The 25,271-nt window shown below is 40.5% G+C and overlaps 1 protein-coding gene and 1 pseudogene across 2 annotated transcripts; one reads left to right on the forward strand and one right to left on the reverse strand.

Moving 5' to 3' along the window:
* Positions 1 to 9,596: 9,596 nt before the first annotated feature.
* Positions 9,597 to 15,645, forward strand: LOC311111000 (dnaJ homolog subfamily B member 12-like; annotated as a pseudogene). Its single transcript, XR_014615910.1, has 8 exons — positions 9,597 to 9,632; positions 10,983 to 11,130; positions 11,468 to 11,647; positions 11,923 to 11,986; positions 12,592 to 12,636; positions 13,102 to 13,262; positions 13,494 to 13,650; positions 14,877 to 15,645. The product of XR_014615910.1 is annotated as a dnaJ homolog subfamily B member 12-like (transcript).
* Positions 15,646 to 16,083: 438 nt separating this feature from the next.
* On the reverse strand, positions 16,084 to 17,350 carry LOC311111001 (DNA damage-inducible transcript 4 protein-like). The gene is made up of 2 exons (XM_084153682.1): positions 17,100 to 17,350; positions 16,084 to 16,698 (listed from the first exon to the last, which is right to left on the reverse strand). The coding sequence occupies exons 1-2, from the start codon at positions 17,275 to 17,277 to the stop codon at positions 16,172 to 16,174; spliced, it is 705 nt and encodes a 234-aa protein (XP_084009808.1). The 5' UTR covers positions 17,278 to 17,350; the 3' UTR covers positions 16,084 to 16,171.
* Positions 17,351 to 25,271: the final 7,921 nt, after the last annotated feature.

The following is a 25,271-nucleotide window of genomic DNA, read 5'->3' on the forward strand; positions in this document are numbered from 1 at the left end:
AAGTTTGATTGGCTTGATGGGCACTTCTTACGTATCATACAGTCAAGCTGCTCCCACAACAGCTCAATAGGGTTGAGATCCGGTGACTGTGCTGGCCATTCCATTATAGACAGAATACCAGCTGACTGCTTCTTCCCTAAATTGTTCTTGCATAGTTTGGAGCTATGCTTTGGGTCATTGTCCTGTTGAAGGAGGAAATTGGCTCCAATCAAGCGCCGTCCACAGGGTATGGCATGGCGTTGCAAAATGGAGTGATAGCCTTCCTTCTTCAAGATCCCCTTTACCCTGTACAAATCTCCCACTTTACCACTACCAAAGCACCCCCAGACCATCACATTGCCTCCACCATGCTTGACAGATTGCACTCCTTCAGCATCTTTTCATTTGGTCTGCGTCTCACAAATGTTCTTCTTTGTGATCCGAACACCTCAAACTTCGATTCGTCTGTCCATAACACTTTTTTTTCCCCAATCTTCCTCTGTCCAGTGTCTGTGTTCTTTTGCCCATATTTTATTTTTATTGGCCAGTCTGTGATATGGCTTTTTCTTTGCAACTCTGCCTAGAAGCTCAGCATCCTGGAGTCGCCTCTTCACTGTTGACGTTGAGACTGGTATTTTGCAGGTACTATTTAATGAAGATGCCAGTTGAGGACCTGTGAGGCGCCTGTTTCTAAAACTAGACACTAATGTATTTGTCCTCTTGCTCAGTTGTGCACCAGGGCCTCCCACTCCTCTTTCTATTCTGGTTAGAGCCAGTTTGCGCTGTTCTGTGAAGGGAGTAGTACACAGCGTTGTACGAGATCTTCAGTTTCTTGGCAATTTCTCGCATGGAATAGCCTTCATTTCTCAGAACAAGAATAGACTGACGAGTAACAGAAGAAAGTTATTTGTTTCTGGCCATTTTGATTCTGTAATCAAACCCACAATTGCTGATGCTCCAGATACTCAACTAGTCTCAAGAAGGCCAGTTTTATTGCTTCTTTAATCAGCACAACCGTTTTCAGCTGTGCTAACATCATTGCAGAAGGGTTTTCTAATGATCAATTAGCCTTTTAAAATGATAAACTTGGATTAGCAAACACAACATGCCATTGGAACACAGGACTGATGGTTGCTGATAATGGGCCTCTGTACGCCTATGTAGATATTCCATAAAAAATCAGCCGTTTCCAGCTACAATAGCCATTTACAACATTAACAATGTCTACACTGTATTTCTGATCAATTTGATGTTATATTAAATGGACAAAAAAAAATGATTTTACTTTAAAAAAAAAGACATTTCTAAGTGACCCCAAACTTCTGAACGGTAGTGTGTATATACAGTGGGGAAAATAAGTATTTAGTCAGCCACCAATTGTGCAAGTTCTCCCACTTAAAAAGATGAGAGAGGCCTGTAATTTTCATCACAGGTACACGTCAACTATGACAGACAAAATGAGGAAAAAAAATCCAGAAAATCACATTGTAGGATTTGTAATGAATTTATTTGCAAATTATGGTGGAAAATAAGTATTTGGTCAATAACAAAAGTTTCTCAATACTTTGTTATATACCCTTTGTTGGCAATGACACAGGTCAAACATTTTCTGTAAGTCTTCACAAGGTTTTCACACACTGTTGCTGGTATTTTGGCCCCTTCCTCCATGCAGATCTCCTCTAGAGCAGTGATGTTTTGGGGCTGTCTCTGGGCAACACGGACTTTCAACTCCCTCCAAAGATTTTCTATGGGGTTGAGATCTGGAGACTGGCTAGGCCACTCCAGGACCTTGAAATGCTTCTTACGAAGCCACTCCTTCGTTAACCGGGCGGTGTGTTTGGGATCATTGTCATGCTGAAAGACCCAGCCACGTTTCATCTTCAATGCCCTTGCTGATGGAAGGAGGTTTTCACTCAAAATCTCACGATACATGGCCCTATTCATTCTTTCCTTTACACGGATCAGTCGTCCTGGTCCCTTTGCAGAAAAACAGCCCCAAAGCATGATGTTTCCACCCCCATGCTTCACAGTAGGTATGGTGTTCTTTGGATGCAACTCAGCATTCTTTGTCCTCCAAACACGACGAGTTGAGTTTTTACCAAAAAGTTCTATTTTGGTTTCATCTGACCATATGACATTCTCCCAATCCTCTTCTGGATCATCCAAATGCACTCTAGCAAACTTCAGACGGGCCTGGAAAGGTACTGGCTTAAGCAGGGGGACACGTCTGGCACTGCAGGATTTGAGTCCCTGGCGGCGTAGTGTGTTACTTATGGTAGGCTTTGTTACTTTGGTCCCAGCTCTCTGCAGGTCATTCACTAGGTCCCCCCTTGTGGTTCTGGGATTTTTGCTCACCGTTCTTGTGATCATTTTGACCCCACGGGGTGAGATCTTGCGTGGAGCCCCAGATCGAGGGAGATTATCAGTGGTCTTGTATGTCTTCCATTTCCTAATAATTGCTCCCACAGTTGATTTCTTCAAACCAAGCTGCTTACCTATTGCAGATTCAGTCTTCCCAGCCTGGTGCAGGTCTACAATTTTGTTTCTGGTGTCCTTTGACAGCTCTTTGGACTTGGCCATAGTGGAGTTTGGAGTGTGACTGTTTGAGGTTGTGGACAGGTGTCTTTTATACTGATAAGTTCAAACAGGTGCCATTAATACAGGTAACGAGTGGAGGACAGAGGAGCCTCTTAAAGAAGAAGTTACAGGTCTGTGAGAGCCAGACATCTTGCTTGTTTGTAGGTGACCAAATACTTATTTTCCACCATAATTTGCAAATAAATTCATTACAAATCCTACAATGTGATTTTCTGGAGAAAAAAAATCTCAATTTGTCTGTCATAGTTGACGTGTACCTATGATGAAAATTACAGGCCTCTCTCATCTTTTTAAGTGGGAGAACTTGCAAAATTGGTGGCTGACTAAATACTTTTTTCCCCCACTGTATATATATATATATATATATATATATATATATATATATTTATATTTAAAATAGAAAATATAAATAAACAAAACAAATTCTAGTACAATTGTATTCACTCAGAAAAAATCTCATTATAATGATTGAGGAATATGTTATTATTTTTGTTGTTCACCATGGATAATGTCTTAACAAGATGATTAAATTCAATCAAAAATATTTGTACATTTTGGTATAGAATTCTGGAATTTTTGTTTGTGTATAAAGTATTTGGCAACAAGAATAAAAATAATTCACAATCATTTCAACGGTCTTGTTATCATTGCAATAGTAACATATTATATCCTTCATGTCAAAAACATTGGTAGTGTTCAAAAAGGTAAAGAAGTATTCTGCAAGGTTTTTCAAAAATCTATCACAGAATTACATTCATAGAACAAGTGAGTCAGATTTTCTTTTTCGCAGAAAACGCAGATATCATCAATATTAACAAATTTGGCCAACATAGAATTACATGGATATATCTTATGTAGAATTTTTAAGTGCACTTCCTTACATTTGTTTGGTATACAATATTTGTAAGGCATCAACCACGCTTTTTTCCAGACAATGTCAGGAATAAGAATGTTCCAGAAATGTTTTCCTCTAGGCGTAAGTTGGTTCTGTGAATGGAATATTTGTCTTATGTTTTTGTTACAACAAGATTTCTCAAGTAAGTTCTGTGATCATCACCAAAGCTAAGATGAGTTTTCATTAGTGTAGTTAGACCACTGGGAATGGCTTTGATCACAGACACAAACTCTCTGAATGCTATTGGAAACTCATTCAATGTTATAAATTGTTCATATGAAAAAAGATTACCCCTGTTGTCAAAAACATCAAGAACAAAGTCACTATTCCTCTCATTTTTTGTAATTTAGCAGACGCTCTTATCCAGAGCGACTTACAATTAGTGAGTGCATACATTTTTCATACTGGCCCCCCGTGGGAATCGAACCCACAACCCTGGCGTTGCTAGCGCCATGCTCTACCAACTGAGCTACACGGGACTAGCTAAGGTTGTGGGTTCGATTCCCACGGGGGGCCAGTATGAAAAATGTTGTGGGTTCATGCCAGCTAGGGTAGAAAAATTACTTATTCCTTACAGTTATGTCTGAATTATTCCACAAGCTTTATGTGGGGAAAAATTGTGCAAGAAACATATTTTCCAGGACATTAAAGCTTGTTGGTGAAACCTAGCCAATTTAGCAGGTAATCTTTCAGGAATATAATTACATTTCAGTAAAATTTGAAGAACTCCCAACTTTTAAACACATTGTTTGGAATGAAATCCAAATTGATTCTGTATTGATCAAACATATTTTCAACCAATTGATTTTGAAAGTGTTATTTATGTCAACAAAATCAAACACATCCAGACCTCCTTCAGATCTTTTATTTGAGAGGATTGACTTTTTTAGTTTGTGAGACTTATTTTTCCAGATGAAGTCAAGAAAGGTCTTGTTGATCTCTTTACAGGTAGAGGGATTTACAAATAAAGATAATGAGGGGTACACAAAGCGAGACAGTCCCTCTGCCTTGGACAGAAGCACTCTCCCAAGTATAGAAAGATCCCTTTGTAGCTAATTATTAAATATATTCTTGGTTTTCTTAATTTTAGGAGAGAAATTCATATGTTGTCTGACTAAGTGGTTTTTTGATAGATGTATTCCTAAATATTTAACACAGTCCTTTACAGGAATATTTTCTATTTCTTTATCATCAGAGTCATATAAACATAAGACTTCACATTTAGAACCGTTCAGTTTTAAACCAGATGCAATAGAGAATGCAGTGATAGCATTAAGGGCATGGGCGAGCAACCTGGTCCTTATCCTTTAAGAAAAGAGTAGTATCGTCAGCCAGTTGGGAAATGTTGATTTCTCTGTTAAAAATGGATGTCATGCAGATTTGCATTATTCAAAATATCTAGAGATAGAAGTTCCACTACCAAAATGAATAAAAAGGGTGAAATTGGGCATCGCTGTTGTACACTTCTGTTGATACTGAATATTTTGGATGTATTAAGGTTTAGTATCACAGAACTATTTATATATTTGTAAAACATGCGAAAGACTTTGATAACATTTTCACAGAAACCAAAAAGTTTAAGAGACCGAAAAAGAAATTAATGCTCAATTGTGTCAAAGGCTTTACAGAAGTCCCAATATAAAACAACAACATCTGAGTCAATTGCATCTGAATAATCTAAAAGGTCCAAGACTAAACGAATACTGGCGCTTATGTGACGGCCCTACATAAATCCTGTTTGGGTCTCATTTATAATGGGATCTATTCCTTTCTTTCATCTTTTGGCATAAACCAGAGCAATCAATATTTAATAAAGTAATTGGTCTCCAATTGTCAATGAGAGAAGGGTCTTTATCAGGCTTCGGAATCAGGGAAATAAGGCCCTATTTCATAGTGGAAACCATTTCACCATTTTCAATGCAATCTTGAAACATAAAAAATAGGGTGTTCTAGTAACTCCCAAAACTGCCTATAGAATTCAACTGACAGGCCAACAGGGCCAGCTGATTTCCATTTTCATTGAATTCAGAGCCTCTCTGTAATGAATAATCAGGGAGAAAAAGGTGTAGATTCACGCGCAAAGCGCGGCAGGTGTTTATTTCACCTTTGCAAAAGGCAGGAATCGTGGTCACAGGCAGGCAATGGTCATACACAGGTAGGCAAACAGGCAGATGAAACAAAACTAGGACTGAAGGCTAAAACAGATTCTCACAAACAAGCTAGGACAAGGCTTAGTAGAGTCAAAACGAACAACACCTCACAAGGAACTAACAGAATTACCTGAACTAAATAAGGAGCTAATGAGACCAGGTGAGTAACAAACACAGGTGAAATCAATGAACAAAAATGAAAGACAGGGCTACGTTCTAGGACACAAAGAAACAGGGCTACGTTCAAGAACACAAGGTTGACTAAGAAAATAAATACGGAACCTTACACTCTCTAAGTTCTTCGATTGACACAGGTGAATCGCAAACTGAGTGGAAATCATTCTCAATTACAGGGACATAATTCTGAATATGGGAAATGTAGCTTTCGCAACTATCTTCCTGAAATTGTGAATTGTAAAGATTTTAATGAAAGGAATTGACAAATGTTGATATTGTAATGGGATCTTTGCATAATACATCATTAATTTTGAGTGCCGTTATATATTTTATTTTGAAGCGCAAAAAACTAACTGGTGTTTCTTTCCCCCTCTTCAATCCATTTAGCTCTTGATCTGACAAAGGCACCCTTTGCCAGATCCGTGTAAAGCTGTTCTAATTACAGACTCTACTTCTTGAGATAGATTATCTTTCTTTAGAAAACTGTCAAGCTTGCTCATCAAATATTTTTCTCTAAGGTTCTTCAGGTGCTTCAGCTCTTTGGCACGTTTAATGGCTACAACTGACTTTATATTTGAAGAATTCCCATCTACTTCCATGACCCAAGTCTCTTCTTGCAAAACTATCTTTGGCTAATGATTTGATGTTTCCAATGAAAATAGGATCTTTAAGAAGTGTGTTGTTTAATTTCCAATATCCTTGAATACCCTTAGATTTTTTAGCAGCTTGTAAATTCAGGGAAATTAAATGATGACCAGAAAAGGGAGTCAACTGATTATCTACATCTATAACAAATTGTAACAAAAAGGGGGAAATTAGGAATACATCTATTCTAGATTTTCGTGACATAGTTTTGTTGGTCCAGGTATAACCCTTTGCATCCGGATTGAAATAACGCCAGGCATCATCAACAGAGAGATCCTTGCATAATGGTGTGATGATATTGCTATTTTGAGAGCTTTGATTCAATCTAGGAGGAAAACGATCAGCATAGTCATCAGGTGTTTCGTTAAAATCCCCTGAGAGAATTAGAAAAGCCTCGAGTATTTGTTGCATAAATCCTGTAGTTTCCTGGTAAATTGGGCAAAAGGGGTCTTATTTGGAGCTTGTGAGTTATGTCCACACACATTACAGATGATGAAAATAGCATTGTCATGTTTAACAGTTACTATGACCCATCTCCCATCCTGTGAAGATGGGGATTCTAGAATGTCGCCTTTAAACTTGTGGATAAGCGTCAAAACACCAGCAGAATGGTTTGATCCATGACTGAAATAGGCAATGTCTCCCCATTGTGACTTCCAAAATGTCAAATCACTTTCACATAAATGAGTTTCCTGAAGGACAATATCTGCGTTACTAATATAAAAATAAGGCTTTCGTTTTTGTAAGATCTCTCAAACCCCTAGCATTCAGGCTAACGACATTGAGTGAGTTGAAAACAAACTCCTGCATTAAACGAGAAAGAGACATATACTAGACAACAGATGTTGTAATGCGAACAATAAAACAAACAGCAAACCTTGAGAGGGTTACTCCGACGGAAAACTACGCTCAGTTGAGGTAGCGGTGGTTAACAGTATAACAAATTCCTTGGCAAGTGTTCATAAATTGTAGTTCGAAAAGTACATTTACTCATGGCAGTACAGTAAATGTACTCTTGGTAGTACTCACAGTTCAAATGTGGTTCATGTCATCAGAGTTAACCAGTAATCTTCTTTCGATGAACGCGTGTGGGCCGTTGAACCCAGCCTTCTTTCCCTCTTGTCGAGCCTTCTGTATAAGAGGCCACAGTTTCTCCCTGGCGTTCTGATCCTGCGGTATCAGAGCCTCTTTAATGCGGAGTTTCTTCTCGTCCAGAAACGTGTTCCCCTTGGCCATTTTCCAGATAATGTCCCTGTAGTGGCGCATGGTGAAGCGCAGGATGACATTGCGAGGGGGTCCATCAGATGTTCGTTTCCCAAGTCGATGTACCACGTCGATCACGTCTCTTAGCTTGTCTTTGATGCACAGAGCCACCTTTCCCAAGATATTGATGACTGCTTCCCTAATGTCCTCTCCCTCTACCTCTCTTACACCTTGGATTTTCAGATTCCACCTGCGAGAGTACCGTTGAAGTTCAGCTACATTATCACACAGCTCATTATTGTGGGATTGCAGTTTCTTCACCTCGTTCTCTAGGAACGTTATATTTTCTTGTTCTCGCTCACAACCGTGTGAAGCTGACGGACAGTCTGACAAATTATCAATCTTCTTTGATGTTTCTTCGGTAGCCCGCTCTATGATAGACACTTTGGAGAACGTGGCATCTTGTTTAGTAGTCAGGGTCTGGATTGCAGAGAAAAGTTCAGACATGGAAATGTCCTCTTTCACTTTCTTTTCGGGTGGATTTTTAATTGGGGTCTGAGGTAAAGAGGTTGCAAGGATCTCGTCCTGGTCCGTCTTGTTCTTTCTCTTGCTTGAGCTCGCGGCACCTTGTGTATCCATGCTGCTCTGGCTCTCATCGTCACTAGCTAACATGCCTGACGTCTTCTGTGAGGCTTGGATATTCCGTCTTCTGTTGTCTTTCTGTCGTGTTCTTCCCATTCAATTTGACAAAAACAAACTCTAAACTTGCCATATGTAGCTAAAACAAGATATAGTTAACCACCTAACCCTGACGGGCCGCCCCCAGGTGGTGAAGGTAGGAAACAACATCTACACTTCGCTGATCCTCAACACTGGGGCCCCTCAAGTGTACGTGCTCAGCCCCCTCCTATACTCCCTGTTCACCCATGACTGCGTGGCCAAGCACGCCTCCAACTCAATCATCAAGTTTGCAGACGACACAATAGTAGTAGGCTTGATTACCAACAATGACGAGACAGCCTACAGGGAGGAGGTGAGGGCTCTGGGAGTGTGGTGCCAGGAAAATAACCTCTCACTCAACATCAACAAAACAAAGGAGATGATCGTGGACTTCAGGAAACAGCAGAGGGTGCACTCCCCTATTCACATTGACGGGACCGCAGTGGAGAAGGTGGAAAGCTTCAAGTTCCTTGTTGTACACATAACTGACAAACTGAAATGGTCCACCCACGCAGACAGTGTAGTGAAGAAGGCGCAACAGTGCCAAAAAGCTCATCAAGGACATCAACCACCCGAGCCACTGCCTGTTCACCCACCTATCATCCATAAGGCGAGGTCAGTACAGGTGCATCAAAGCTGAGACCGAGACTGAAAAACAGCTTCTATCTCAAGGCCATCAGACTGTTAAATAGCCATCACTAGCACATTAGAGGCTGCTGCTGCCTATTGAATTCACTGGCCACTTTAAGAAATGGAACACTTGTCACTTGAATAATGTTTACATATCTTGCATTACTCATCTCAAATATATATATACTGTATTCTGTAATATCCTACTGTATCTTAGTCCATGCCGCTCAATCATTGCTCGTCCATATATGTATATATTATTAATTCCATTCCTTACTTAGATTTGTATGTATTGGCTATATGTTGTGAAGTTGTTAGATATTACTTGTTAGATATTACTGCACTGTCGGAGCTAGAAGCACAAGCATTTCGCTACACCCGCAATAACATCTGCTAAACACTTGATTTTATTTGAATTGCTTGGACAAGCGAGAAAACACTCCCTCTCACAGCTACACCATCTTGGCTTCCCTGTTCAATTATAAACCTACTGATGTCTTGACACAGATAATACGTATTATTTACGTTCCAACGTTTACCTTCCCGGCAACGTCATCATAGTGCGACCAGTAGCGAGTAAACAGTTCTGACCTTTCTGCTATCGCGATGGACTCAAATAAGGACGAAGCTGAACGGTGCGTAAAGATTTCTATCAATGCACTCTGTAATAACCAACCAGACAAAGCTAGGAGGTTTGTAGAAAAAGCACAGCGTTTGTTTCCAACCGATCAGGCCAAAAGTACGTTGATTGATTATCTAGTTTTATGCGAACAGTAACGTTAGCTATTTCATGTCAGGTAACTAGTCCTTAGCTAACGTTAGTGCGTTCAGTTTGTTATCAACAACTACTATTTATTGTGGTATGTTGATTGATTTATCTTGTTGATAAAACCCGCCGTAACTTAGTTTTACTGTTTTTAGCCAACGCTAGTCACACTGGCACAAATACTTGTCGTTTACCAACTTGTTAGCTTGCTAACCATCAAGCTTTTGAGAACCCAAGCGCCCACCCTTCCCCTAATTTATGCCGCGTTTACGTACTAGCCGGAACTCGGACATTTCAGACTTCCTAACTGGTTGTAACTGGTTGTGTCGCGTTCAAATAGTTTACAAGTCGGACATTTCCGAGTGTCCTAGTTCCGACTAGCACACGGACGCGGCATTAGGCGCTAGCATACAGTACATTAATCCGCAAGCTAGCTAGTAACTAGGCTAGCTACTTCTACTAGCTTTCTTGCTTGCGATATGCTGACACAGATGGCACTGGTGGTAACTCGGCCACTAATATTGCTGTAACGTTACATATAGTTACACGATAACGTGTAACGTTAGGCCCTATTGTACTTGCACGTCTGGCAATGTCCGTAGTTGTGGGGGGAAGTGTAAGTAATGGCTGCGGTGACATGCCAACGTTATCACTTATCATCTGCAGCTGTATCGTGAGCTATTCCGATCGTCCTAGGTTTACTAGAGTCAATTGAACATAATGGGAAACCACCGCATGAAGACGAGACGCCAATGAATGGTGATGGTTCTGTAGTGAGACACCGTAGCCATGGAGACGAGGCTCGATCATCGCCGGGCGACAGTGCCACTTACTCATCTAAACCATACACATCAGATCAGCTGGATGCTGTTAAAAAGTATGTCTGTCTTTAGTTATGTTTAACGGAGCCAGAAGGAGAACCCTCTAACCATTGGTCCAGTATTTGTTTATACCCTCTAATGGTTAAGGTCTGGAATCAGGATTGGGGTTGATTAAATGATGCTAGATCTGTGTTTAAGGGAAACGTCTACTTTGTATACTTGACAATAATTGCAATCTAAAATACGTTTTAACAGCCCTAGCTACTTTTGAATGATTTAGACAACCTGCGATACTGCTGCATGGTTAATTGTTTGTTTTCCTGCTTATTGCGCGACAAATTATTTTCCTTCACTGACTTGCTAACTCTGTCTGTGCTCCTCCAATACCATGTGTGTAGAATAAAGAGTTGTAAAGACTACTATGAGATTCCAGGAGTGGAAAAGGATGTCGGGGAGGAGGACCTGAAGAAGTCCCACAGGAAGTTGGCCCTGAAATTCCACCCCGATTTAAAAATCAGGCTCCAGGAGCCACAGAGGCATTTCAAGGTAACTTTTCAGATGTTCAAGCAGTTTAAATTTTTATCGCTTGCTTTTACTTTCGTAATCCCTGACAAAGGACATGCAGCCAAAACGCGTGGGAGTTTAAATCTTGGTTCCCTTGAACATGCCATACAAATAAAGGCATTTTAATGAATTGTATGAAGAGTGCCTTGCTTCTCTTTTCAGATGTTCTAGCAGTTTAAATTTCACCGCTTGCTAATGCAGAATCTAAAGTATACCATCATGGCAAAGTATGTTGCTAATGCAGAATCTAAAGTATACCATCATGGCAAAGTATGTTTTTAAGCCTAACTGAAGTTACTGTGTTTTTTGTGTTCCCCAGCCATTGGCAATGCATACGCTGTGCTGAGTAACACAGTGAAGCGGAGTCAGTATGACCAGTATGGTGAGGAGAGAGCGCAACCTACCAGACAACAGCACAGGCACCAGCGCCATGACTTCGAAGCTGACATCTCGTCCGAGGACCTCTTCAACATGTTCTTTGGAGGAGGCTTCCCATCACGTGAGTTGGGTCGTATTATTTATTTGGCACCAAGTGGACGAAAACTGACTGAAACAGGGAGAGACTTTCTGGATTTGCCCAATAAGAAAAGCACATTTTTGTTTTCGTTGGCAAAACATTTTGAAAAAAATGTGGTTGCATGCCCTAAACAACACAATCTTGGTTGTGGACAAAAGGTGGTCTCAATTATGTTCTTCTGGCCTGGATGTTTGGATGCTAATTGTTGTTCTATACTGTATGTTCTGCTCTCTTCCGGGTAATGTACATGTTTACAGAAATGGCGGAATGCACTTTGGCCATCAGCGTAGAGCAGGACCAGAAAGGAGAGAACAGCAGGATGTAAGTGAAATCCGTACACTCGTTTTTGTTGATCAATGGATGCATTTCTTAAGTCCTCACTTCATGACAGAATGAAGGGTATTAACCATGACAATAGTCAAACTTAGATTAGTGGCTAGTTATCTAGCCTTTTCTGTGACGTGTGTGTGTGGTGAATTCCAAATGGACCCTTAACACTTAAACCTAGAGACCTTCTGTAGTTCTCAGAGAGCACTTTGGTCAGCGTAGACCAGTGAGGAGACAGAGGAAAGTGAGTGAAATCTGTAAATTATGTAGGTAGTTGATCAATGTATTTCTTATGTCCTCATTTATTTCAAGGCAGAATGTAGGTTGTTGTGCTCCGAGAATCAGAATGTTGACCACGCTAATAGTCAGACCTTTATTCTGTAATGTACAGTATGTGTTCCATCTTACCCTCTGTCAGGCAGGTCGAGGTTCTGTCAATCCTTTCTGATCTGCAGAAGCACTTAAAAGAAGGAGTAGGGGCTAGGAGTCCGTTTGGAATTCAGCTGGGGAGTGCTGGAGCAGGGTTGACTCTTATCTCTCTCTTTCCTGTTTGTCCAGCTAATGCCCATCCTCATCTTAATCTTCATCTCCACCCTCAGCCAGATGATGGTGACCCCTCCCCCCTACAGTTTAAACCACCGCTCGTGAGTCTCACTGTCCTCCTTTACACACTAACACTTCTACAACTCACTTATAACATAGTTATACACACTTTTATACACCTCTGCTACTTACTTATAATAGCAGTGTTTGACAGACATGGTGGGTCGTGACCCAGCATTATCAGATTGGGGTCACAGCTTCAGAATAGATGAAATGTTGGTTTTGTCACAAGGAAATCTGAAAGGTTTTAGTTGGGTCAGTGTGAAAAAAAAGATTGATTGAACCACCTCTACAAAGCATCTCTAGTTATGACTTCATCACATAATTTATTACATCTGAGGGTATCAGTTATTACAACATGAAATTATAAACGGTTAGCTTTTATTGTGCTCGTAACCCTCAGAATTACAAGTAATTCTTTGACGTGATGTCACTCAGGAAGTTGAACCACCCCTGTTTGTCACACTCTCATATCCTGTTTTATCACTTCCTGTGCTGCGCTGCAGGGGTACGGGCCACATCCACCGGAGGCAGACACAGACCCTGAAGGTGCCTTACTACGTAGGAGCTAGCTTCACTGAGCAATATTCTGGAAAAGACCTGAGGAGTGTGGAGGAAGACTACATCTCCAACCTCAGCAACAACTGCTGGAATGAGAAGCAACAGAGTAAGTTACAGCCCAACGTTAACGCAACCCTTTTCACACTATGCCTACTGTTCTGTACTGGCTAGGATATTTTCCTTTCACATTGTCTTCTCCAACATGAGTCCAGCAACTATGGTGGATGCGTCACCAGGCCAGGCCAATGCAGTGAAGTAATGCTGAAGTTGGATACTTTTTTTGATAAAGTGCATAATTATATTTATATATACATTTTTGTGTGTTTTTGTCTTCCAGAGGAAGGCTTGCTGTACCGTGCTTGTTATTTCGGAGACTCTGACTTGTTCCAAAGGGCTCAGCGGATGGGAACGCCTAGCTGCTCACGACTGTCGGAGATTCAGATCACGATACAGGGATAAGAACCCACAGACATACAGAAGGGCACGTTGTAATGGTGGGCACCAATATTGAAAATTCCCACAGACATACATTAATGCTACACACACATCACAACGGCTGTTACCAGACTCTTATTATGATTGCTAAATACTGCACAATTTAAACACTTGCCCCCCAATCCCCCCTTCCCTAAAACACATGTAAATATTGGACTATAAAGTGTGCCTTCCTGTATTATACTGATGCTAACATGTTTATTCTATTCTACTGAGACATTTACTTTGTGTTCGTATTATTTTATTATTTCTTATTGTTGTTGCATTGTTGAGAAGGAACCTGCAAGTAAGCATTTCGTTGGATGGTGTATCCTGTACATACGACTAATAAAACTGGAAAAATATTATATCAATATCGCTTGATACTGTTTTGACTTCGATATTGTTTGATATCGATATGAGCAAGGCATATCGTGATATTGGTTTATCCTTCCTGTTAACCTATGCTATTATGTAAAAAAAAAGCATACATGACTGATCCTGCATGCACAAAACCCTCTCGCAGATGTTCTCACATGCTCTCAACTTAATATACTTACTTAGCGTGAGCATTTTTCTCCAATACATTTTTTAATAATGAACACGGTAGTTAACCTAGCAGTTAGAGCGTTGGGCCAGTAACCTAAAGGTCGCTGGTTCGAATACCCGAGCTGACGAGGAAAAAATATGTTGATGTGCTCTTGAGCAAGGCACTTAACCCTAATTTGCTCCAGGGGCGCCTTACTACTATAGCTGACCCTGTAAAACAACACATTTCACTGCACCTATGTGACAATAAATTAGTTTTTTTTCTGGTTTAGGCAATTTGAAACCAACCGGACCAAATGAAAAAAATACTATAGCTCAGAACTGTGTGAAAATGCCCTTAATTGCCTGCTGATGGATCATTGACAGTGGATGGGCTTCCCATTTAATTTAAACTGTTTGAGTAGGTTAGGTTCCCAGAACATTCCCAAATGAGCAATCAGCAACCAGTTCAACTTTACAGAGCCGTGGAAGTGAAACAAAAAATGAATGTTTACACAGTTCCAATATCTTTTATTAACCAATGTATCTCAATGTCATATAAAATGCTACTGATAAATGCCCATGATTACCATATTAGATGTGTGCTTGCATGACTTGTTGCCCATCTGCTCTGATTTAAACCTCAATCAGAAAGGTTCTGTTGTTGGAGATCCATTTTATGTTTTATTAATTGCTCCATACTTATTTTTTCCCTCAGATTATTTGGTACTTGAATCGAATGAAGCAATCAATAGACAACGCTCTACTCAAGCCCACACAAAAATTGGAGCAGCAATTCAAGAGCGAGAGAAACTGCCTTCGATCCATATGGTGGGTTGCAGACATATGGCCTGTGGGGGGAAGCCCTCTCTCTCTGCACACAGATTTAACTTCCTGTGGAACTGTGAAACAAACGGACAAGGTGATGGCTGGTTTAATCACAAACACTAGTGTCTTCAAGGCTGGCAGAAAACTAGAAGGGCGTCATGTTTTTTTGGAAAAAGAGATTAAATGTATTTTTGAATGATACTATTAAAAGCTCTTTCCCAATTATGCTTTGATAAATATTTAGAAGAACCAACTCAAGGCCTTTCAGGATAGACATGAGCCAATTTTTGTATAACATTTATAGTTAATACCTATATAGGCACTATACATTTATATAACACAGGCTAGATGGAATTATGTAGCTGATAATTGAATGTACCCTGTAGATTTGCTTGAAGCCCGGTAGATTATTGAGCCGAGTATTAAAAATGATTGCTAAAATAAAACAAATGTCTTTTTTTATCATTATATTTATGACCTATTGTGGTTGTATTTTATTACAGACTCATGATCCATTAACAAAATATTTCACATGGCATTTTTTTTTTAATGGTTTATTTTAGTTCCACAGTTTCAAGTTCTTGGAAGTACAAAAAGCAGTTCAGGTGAATATTTGAGTATCAAATAAAGACCGTCTAATAAAATCCATGGTTCAAAAACAGCAGTTTTGCATTTTCTTAATGCCCATATCTTACATTCGATTGTCCCCACATCAATTGATGTGGAAAAGCTGCCATAAGATGTGTTCCCTAGAAGACATTCAATACATTTTTGCATTTATAAAACTGCAACATGGTAAACATTGTTGCAAAATCTTGAGTATCTTCTTCAGAATTTGACTATTCAATGTCACTACACACCCTCAGAAGTAGAGTGAGTTTTCTTTACATACATTGGTGACCACATTGGAATAGCTGAATTCACTTCTGCTATCACACAGAGCCATACAAGGCTTCTATGTGTAGTGTTTTCTTCAGTCCAGTCATAGACAATATTATATACATCAGACCAGAGTCAAAGTATTGAAGTGCGCTTGATTTACACTTTTGGGACCATTACATTGGTTCCACTGTACCGGGCAAACCAAACAAAGTGCATCATACTAAGTATATCAAAGTATTTCAGATGTGTATTATTAGACCCAGGTCTGATATCTACTACAAAACACCCATAGCTCTGGCCAGGTCAGCACTCTTCAATGAGCAGCTCTCCTGAACTATACAGCTTTCTTTTGATAGCCCTGAACCCGGTACTGAGCCTGAGTGTGTGTCTCCCACTCTGCCTCTGGGGGGACACAGCCACCCGGCCCCCAAAGAGCCTCTGCACCTTGGGCCAGAACCCCCCCACCTCTGGCCGTAGCACGAGGGTGAGATGGAAGGTAGGAACCAGGTTATGGTCAACGGCTATCTGCTCCACACTACACAGTTTTCCCCCCAATTCCCCTTGTTGGTCCCCCTGCTCCACACACAGATCAATGAGCGCCCCCTTGAGGCCGCAAGGCTCACTAGCAGCCAGATGGAGAAGTTCCCGACTGATGTTGTGCAGGAGAGGATCTGGTAGGACCAGTTTGGAGCAGCACAGGACAGTGTTTGTAGCGTCGGAGAGGCTCTCGACAATGGTCTTTACAACCTGGGCACAGACAGATTCCTCCAACGGGCTGTAGAAGAGACCACTTTCGGACTCTGATATCATGGACATGTCTGTGACTGATCCTGGAACAGAAAAGAAAACGATAAGGCTACTTTTCTTTCAGTGTACTGTACAGTACTGTAACAATCGATTTGGGATTAACTTTTTCATATGAAGCCTATGGATAAGCAACTATTGATCCCAATAAAAAAAAGTGTTGTACTTCTAAATCTGTTTTGGAATCAATATTAGACTGACTATTGCTGCATAGCTTTTGTGTGATACAAAGTTGCAAAATAGTGTAGCAATCCTTAATAAAGTAAAGACAGTACATTTTACATTTTAGTCATTTAGTAGACGCTCTTATCCAGAGCGACTTACAAATTGGTGCATTCAACTTATGATAGCTAGTGGGACAACCACCCAATATACGCTACTCCTCACTCAGTAAGGCAAAAGGCTGAAGTGCTAAACAAACACTCACCAGTTTCACTGTTCCAACTGCAATGATCTTTGTCTGCCAACCGTTGATTGATCCTCTTGAGTACGGTTAGTTTCTGCACCAGATTCCCCCAGGACAACCGTTGAGAACCCAGGTCGTCCTGTGGGGAGGGAGAGAAACTGTCGTCCAGCGAGTTGTTATGAGAAGACGTAAAGGACATTTTAAAATGTGTTTACAGTGAAAGAAGAAATGAAAGAAGAAATAAAAGAAGTGCTAGCGCTCTGAGCGCTACGTCTGCCCAGCCGTAATACACTAAAGGCAACAATACAATGGAACTAGCTAAATAAATAACCGAGTAAACACTCCTCCCACATATGGCTACCGACCAATCAGATGATCTGGCACGTTCCCAACGTCCTAACTAACGTAGGAGCAAGTGACAAGGTCGTCACTAGTTACCACAGCCACAAATTCATAAACCCCGCCCATTTATACTATTTCTGTTTTAAAAATCAGATTTTAAACCTAACCTTAACCACACTGCTAACCGTATACCTCACCTTAAATTAAGACCAAAAAGCACATTTTTGTGTGCATAAACTTTTACGATATAGCCAATATTGACTTTGTGGCTGGAAACCAGCTTGCCTAGTAACATTTTGGGTCCTTTGATGAAGCCCCCGAGCACTGTGCCCCACCCCCTCTCAGCTCCACCCCTCTCAACTTTACTATCAAACGCCACGAAACCCACGTAACCCACGTACCCAAAGATAGTGTCGACTATCCCCACACCAACCCCTGAAATGTACACAATTTGGTATTTCTCAGGGGAGAAAATGTCATGACTCTAGAACAGTAAAAGTTTCCAGTTTTGAGGAAAAGTGAACTACATGTTGTTCAACTGGTAATTTAACTATATTTTGCAGTAGCTTGGTGGTAGTTTAACTCAATTGAAATCTAGGTAGTGTTTTCAATAGTTAATTACTTGTTGACATGTAGTGGTGTAGCTAACTACTGGAACTACACACTACTTCCTTTGCTAAAATAAAATAAAATATAGGTGAAATAGGCAATAGCCTAATTTCCTTTCTTGTTTTTGTTATCAGACCTGCCTAATTCACACGTGGACATCGTTTTTGTGTTTAATATGCTAAATTACAGATTGTATTAACATATAACCCCAAAGTGATCTGTTCTTATAATATGTAGTCTTTGATATTTCAGATTTAGCCTACATATGATTATGTTTCACGGAGTAGTTTGGATGTAGTGAACTACTTTTTCAAAGTAATTTAGTTAAGTAAACTATATTTTTTCTTAACAGTAGCTTTAGTGTAGCTTAATCTTCCAGTGTGAAGTAATTGTTAACCTATATTTTCAGAGTAGCTACCACAACACTGAATGTTTCTAGTTCTTTCATGACATTTAATTAAAGTTTTGCTTTCTGATATCTGGGGCATGCACGCTACCTAGGCACATCTTGAGTCATTTGACACATCTACAGGGCCTCATTTATAAACATAGCGTATACAAAATATCCCCCAAAATATATATAAAAAAGCACTAATAAAAACTGAATTTGATGTGAGAATGTGCTTAACTCTCCGCAAACTTTAGACCATGCGTATGCACAATATCTAGTGGTTGAAGTGTTGCATTGCAAGCAGGCAAGTACATTTTGTGAAAGTGGGGGATATACAGTGGGGGGAAAAATTATTTAGTCAGCCACCAATTGTGCAAGTTCTCCCACTTAAAAAGATGAGAGAGGCCTGTAATTTTCATCATAGGTACACGTCAACTATGACAGACAAATGGAGGAAAAAAAATCCAGAAAATCACATTGTAGGATTTTTAATGAATTTATTTGCAAATTATGGTGGAAAATAAGTATTTGGTCACCTACAAACAAGCAATATTTCTGTCTCTCACAGACCTGTAACTTCTTCTTTAAAAATAAAAAATACATTCTTTAAGAGGCTCCTCTGTCCTCCACTCGTTACCTGTATTAATGGCACCTGTTTGAACTTGTTATCAGTATAAAAGACACCTGTCCACAACCTCAAACAGTCACACTCCAAACTCCACTATGGCCAAGACCAAAGAGCTGTCAAAGGACACCAGAAACAAAATTGTAGACCTGCACCAGGCTGGGAAGACTGAATCTGCAATAGGTAAGCAGCTTGGTTTGAAGAAATCAACTGTGGGAGCAATTATTAGGAAATGGAAGACATACAAGACCACTGATAATCTCCCTCGATCTGGGGCTCCACGCAAGATCTTACCCCGTGGGGTCAAAATGATCACAAGAACGGTGAGCAAAAATCCCAGAACCACAAGGGGGGACCTAGTGAATGACCTGCAGAGAGCTGGGACCAAAGTAACAAAGCCTACCATCAGTAACACACTACGCCGCCAGGGACTCAAATCCTGCAGTGCCAGACGTGTCCCCCTGCTTAAGCCAGTACATGTCCAGGCCCGTCTGAAGTTTGCTAGAGTGCATTTGGATGATCCAGAAGAGGATTGGGAGAATGTCATATGGTCAGATGAAACCAAAATAGAACTTTTTGGTAAAAACTAAACTTGTCGTGTTGCATCCAAAGAACACCATACCTACTGTGAAGCATGGGGGTGGAAACATCATGCTTTGGGGCTGTTTTTCTGCAAAGGGACCAGGACGACTGATCTGTGTAAAGGAAAGAATGAATGGGGCCATGTATTGTGAGATTTTGAGTGAAAACCTCCTTCCATCAGCAAGGGCATTGAAGATGAAACGTGGCTGGGTCTTTCAGCATGACAATGATCCCAAACACACCGCCCGGTTAACGAAGGAGTGGCTTCATAAGAAGCATTTCAAGGTCCTAGAGTGGCCTAGCCAGTCTCCAGATCTCAACCCCATAGAAAATCTTTGGAGGGAGTTGAAAGTCTGTGTTGCCCAGCGACAGCCCCAAAACATCACTGCTCTAGAGGAGATCTGCATGGAGGAATGGGCCAAAATACCAGCAACAGTGTGTGAAAACCTTGTGAAGACTTACAGAAAACGTTTGACCTGTGTCATTGCCAACAGAGGGTATATAACAAAGTATTGAGAAACTTTTGTTATTGACCAAATACTTATTTTCCACCATAATTTGCAAATAAATTCATAAAAAATCCTACAATGTGATTTTTCCTCATTTTGTCTGTCATAGTTGACGTGTACCTATGATGAAAATTACAGGCCTCTCTCATCTTTTTAAGTGGGAGAACTTGCACAATTGGTGGCTGACTAAATAATTTTTTTCCCCACTGTAATAATAATATGCCATTTAGCAGACGCTTTTATCCAAAGCGACTTACAGTCAGACAATATACAATATACATATTAATAATGAGAAATATGAATATATTTCCTATATATTTATTTCATTTCATTTATTTCATTTCCATGATCATTGCAGAATAATGATCACACACACATACATTCTATGTACTAAAGTCAGTAGACAAGACATGCTGCTATTATTTTAATTTTGACTCCAATGGGACACAATGGTCATGGAGATACGACCATAAAATTGCAACCATTAATGGCCACCAGATTATCACCTGGGCTTGGTTTTTCAAAATGTTTAATCTAAATCAGATTAATCCTGATTCTGTAAAACCTGATTCTGATTTTTTCCCCCACTAAATTGTTATTTTGACCAATCAGATCAGCTCTAAAAAATATCTGATGTTAAAAAGGATCTGATGTGATTGGGCAAAAGACCAATTAGTGGAAAAAATATCAGAATTGGGCTGGCTGTCTAAACGCAGCCTAATAGTATTTTTTGCAATCCAGGATCAGATCGATCTGGCTGTTTTTGAGCCGTTTTTTCAAAAAATAATCGGATAGGATCATTTTGATCCAGATACCTGTCATGTGTCAAATGTGCAGCGGTAGGACGGAGTCAGGCGCAGGACACAGAACTGAGTACACAACGTACTTTACTCTGAAAAAACAAACACTAATTTCCACGCAGGGAAAACACACCAGCTCACAAAAGTGTATGACACAACACAATGAACAAACACGCACAAAACCATGTGGGAACCAGAGGGTTAAATAGGGAAATAATCATAATGCAATGGGAACCAGGTGTGTACAAACAAGACAAAACAAATGTAAAACAGAAACGTAGATCGGTGGCAGCTAGAAAGCTGGTGACGATGACCGCCGATAGCCGCCCGCACAAGGAGAGGCACCAACTTCGGCGGAAGTCGTGACAATACCACAATATCAAAATCACAGAATTCAGATATTCAGTGCTTTGAACAGGCCTACACCATGCCTACTACTGGACAGTTTATGGTACTACTTCTACACTGTAAACAACATAAATGAAGGTACCTAAGATTAAACATAATATAGCCTGCATATCACTTGTAAGTAAGTACCTTCATTTATTTGACACTTCTCAATATAACAACTGACCACATACCAGGGGAGAACGCCTGCCACCTCTCATTGAAGCCACGGAAGTTCAAGGCCAATCACGGTACTGCAGGCATTCTTAGCAGAAAACAGGATCCCCCATTATAGTGAATGGAAAAAGGGCAATCTTTGTGTAAATATATATTTTTTAACACAATCATGGTTCCAATAATTGCTTCTAATACATCAGATGCATGTTCCTGAACTGATTATTTTAAAATCGCACACAGAAGAAGAGGATAATGTACAGGTAACTGACAAAATAATGGAAACACTTGAGTAAATGAGGGATACAACGTTTATTGAACGCAGGTGCTTCCACACAGGTGTGGTTCCTGAGTTAATTAAGCAATTAACATCCCATCATGCTTAGGGTCATTTATAAAAGACTGGGCAGGCCATTATTATGGCTACCATGGCTATGCCCCATAGGATGACAATGCCCCCATCCACAGTGCACGAATGGTCACTGAATGCTTTGATTAGTGTGAAAAATATATAAGCCATATACCATGGCAGTCTCAGTCACCAAATCTCAACCCAACTGAACACTTACAGTGAGGGAAAAAAGTATTTGATCCCCTGCTGATTTTGTAAGTTTGCCCACTGACAAAGAAATGATCAGTCTATAATTTTAATGGTAGGTTTATTTGAACAGTGAGAATCAGAATAACAACAAAAAAATCCAGAAAAACTCATGTCAAAAATGTTATGAATTTATTTGCATTTTAATGAGGGAAATAAGTATTTGACCCATCTGCAAAACATGACTTAGTACTTGGTGGCAAAACCCTTGTTGGCAATCACAGAGGCTGACGTTTGGCAACTCGAACGTTCAGCTCCCTCCACAGATATTCTATGGGATTAAGGTCTGGAGACTGGCTAGGCCACTCCAGGACCTTAATGTGCTTCTTCTTGAGCCACTCCTTTGTTGCCTTGGCCGTGTGTTTTGGGTCATTGTCATGCTGGAATACCCATCCACGACCCATTTTCAATGCCCTGGCTGAGGGAAGGAGATTCTCACCCAAGATTTGACGGTACATGGCCCCGTCCATCGTCCCTTTGATGCGGTGAAGTTATCCTGTCCCCTTAGCAGAAAAACACCCCCAAAGCATAATGTTTCCTCCTCCATGTTTGACGGTGGGGATGGTGTTCTTGGGGTCATAGGCTGCATTCCTCCTCCTCCAAACACGGTGAGTTGAGTTGATGCCAAAGAGCTCCATTTTGGTCTCATCTGACCACAATACTTTCACCCAGTTCTCCTCTGAATCATTCCGATGTTCATTGACAAACTTCAGACGGGCATGTATAAGTGCTTTCTTGAGCAGGGGGACCTTGCGGGCGGGATTTCAGTCCTTCACGGCGTAGTGTGTTACCAATTGTTTTCTTGGTGACTATGGTCCCAGCTGCCTTGAGATCACTGGCACGATCCTCCCGTGTAGTTCTGGGCTGATTCCTCACTGTTCTCATGATCATTGCAACTCCACGAGGTGAGATCTTGCATGGAGCCCCAGGCAGAGGGAGATTGACAATTATTTTGTGTTTCTTCCATTTGCGAATAATCGCACCAACTGTTGTCACCTTCTCACCAAGCTGTTTGGCGATGGTCTTGTAGCCCATTCCAGCCTTGTGTAGGTCTACTATCTTGTCCCTGACATCCTTGGAGAGCTCTTTGGTCTTGGCCATGGTGGAGAGTTTGGAATCTGATTGATTGATTGCTTCTGTGGACAGGTGTCTTTTATACAGGTAACAAACTGAGATTAGGAGCACTCCCTTTAAGAGTGTGCTCCTAATCTCAGCTCGTTACCTGTATAAAAAACACCTGGGAGCCAGAAATCTTTCTGATTGAGAGGGGGTCAAATACATATTTCCCAAATCAATTTATAACATTTTTGACATGCGTTTTTCTGCATTTTTTGTTGTTGTTATTCTGTCTCTCACTGTTCAAATAAACCTACCATTAAAATTATAGACTGATCATTTCTTTGTCAGTGGACAAACGTACAAAATCAGCAGGGGATCAAATACTTTTTTCTCTCACTGTATGGGAGATTCTGGAGCGGCGCCTCAGACAGCGTTTTCCACCACCATCAACAAAACACCAAATGATGGAATTTCTCATAGAAGAATGGTGTAAGTGTAACAAACAATGAATAAACCAACAAGAACAAAACACAGACAGTTGTCTTTGGCTCTATCCACATACCTGAGTTATCAACCCATGTAATCTCTCTCTCTCTCTCTCATGTGCATTCATTTGGACCTGGCCCGGTCTTCTAAAATCAAGACCTGTGCTGATTTGATCAGCATCACAAGGAGGAGGTAGAGTTAAGGCAGAGTTGGCAGTAACCATAGAAACGCCATGCTTTTGTGGAGAGAGGGCCTCCTGAAATGAGAAGGGCAAAGGTTAGAAAACGTGACTGTGGATGGGTTTTAGAAATGGAGTGCACTGTGTTGGATGGGAGTAATATTAATGTATTGTGTTTACTTGTTTTGTTAATAATGTTTTTAACAGAATCCCCCCCCCCCCCCCCCCCCCCCATACACACACACACACACACACACACACAGAGAGAAAGACAGGGGTGTACTTAGCTTAGGCCATCTCAATGCTGGCTAGCCTAACATTGCATAACGCTGCAGATAGAAACAGAGTGTACAGATTGGATATGGTTCTCTCCATGCTACAATAACTGTCTGTAGAACATTGCAGTGTTCCACCAATTAAATTAATCCCAAGTTCTCCTGAAATAGTTTTCTCTTCATAATAACATACGTATGAAAAAATGATTATATCAGAACATGTTTGCATTCCAAATGGCACCCTTAGGGCTCTGGTCAAAAGTAGTGCACTATATAGGGAATAGGGTGCCATTTGGAATGCACCAATATCAGCTGGTTCCATATCAGCTGGTTTGAATGACACAGAATAAACATTACACCATTAAAACATTGCCATTGACTGTCATAGTTTACCAGATAAGATTGTAGTGTTTGATAAGTGAACACCTAGTATGGCAACAGTTCAAGATATTGACCCCTGAAACGAGTCCAGAATGCACAGATAGTTTCTGATGCAAGGTGATGTGTAGATCAGTCAGTCGGCAGTCGCCTGCAGTCGTTTTGATGCTCTCGAACAAGGCCAATATTTTTGACTGCTGGGACACATTTTTCTGCGATGAACCCAGCGTGAACCAGCAGCAGGAATTCGCCATTGGTTGATGCGTTGCCTTGTCTGAGTACGAATGGGCAGCAGAACGCCCCCTTACAAAAACACCCCGCCGGGCGAAAAATAGTTGAATCCACGTTGTTTCCACGTCATTTCAACCCCCAAAATCTATGTGATGACGTTGAATCAAAGTGGGAAACTAATTGGGGTTTACGTATTTTTTTCACCCAACTTTAACCTTCTTGTTGATTTCATTTTGAATTCACATTAATTATAAAAACAAATAAATAGAGTCACACACTCTATGTATAAACTCCCAGTAATTTATAGGGTAAATGATGCCGAAACGTTGGTGGTTTTTTACCCAATTAATTACTGGGAGTTTATACATAGAGTGTGCAACTCTCTTTATTTGTTTTTATAGTTTACAGTTTATTCTCCGTTGGCCAGCACCACTACACTAAGTGATGTTCTCTGGGTGTGCGCCAGCTCATGCTTTTTTATTAGAATTCACATTAGTTGACAACTCAACCAAATGTAAACCACTAGATCACTGATCACTGATAGGTGATCACCGATAGGGGGCGCTGTG

Source organism: Coregonus lavaretus (assembly GCF_964263955.1).
Source record: "Coregonus lavaretus genome assembly, chromosome: 36".
Lineage (NCBI taxonomy): Eukaryota > Metazoa > Chordata > Actinopteri > Salmoniformes > Salmonidae > Coregonus > Coregonus lavaretus.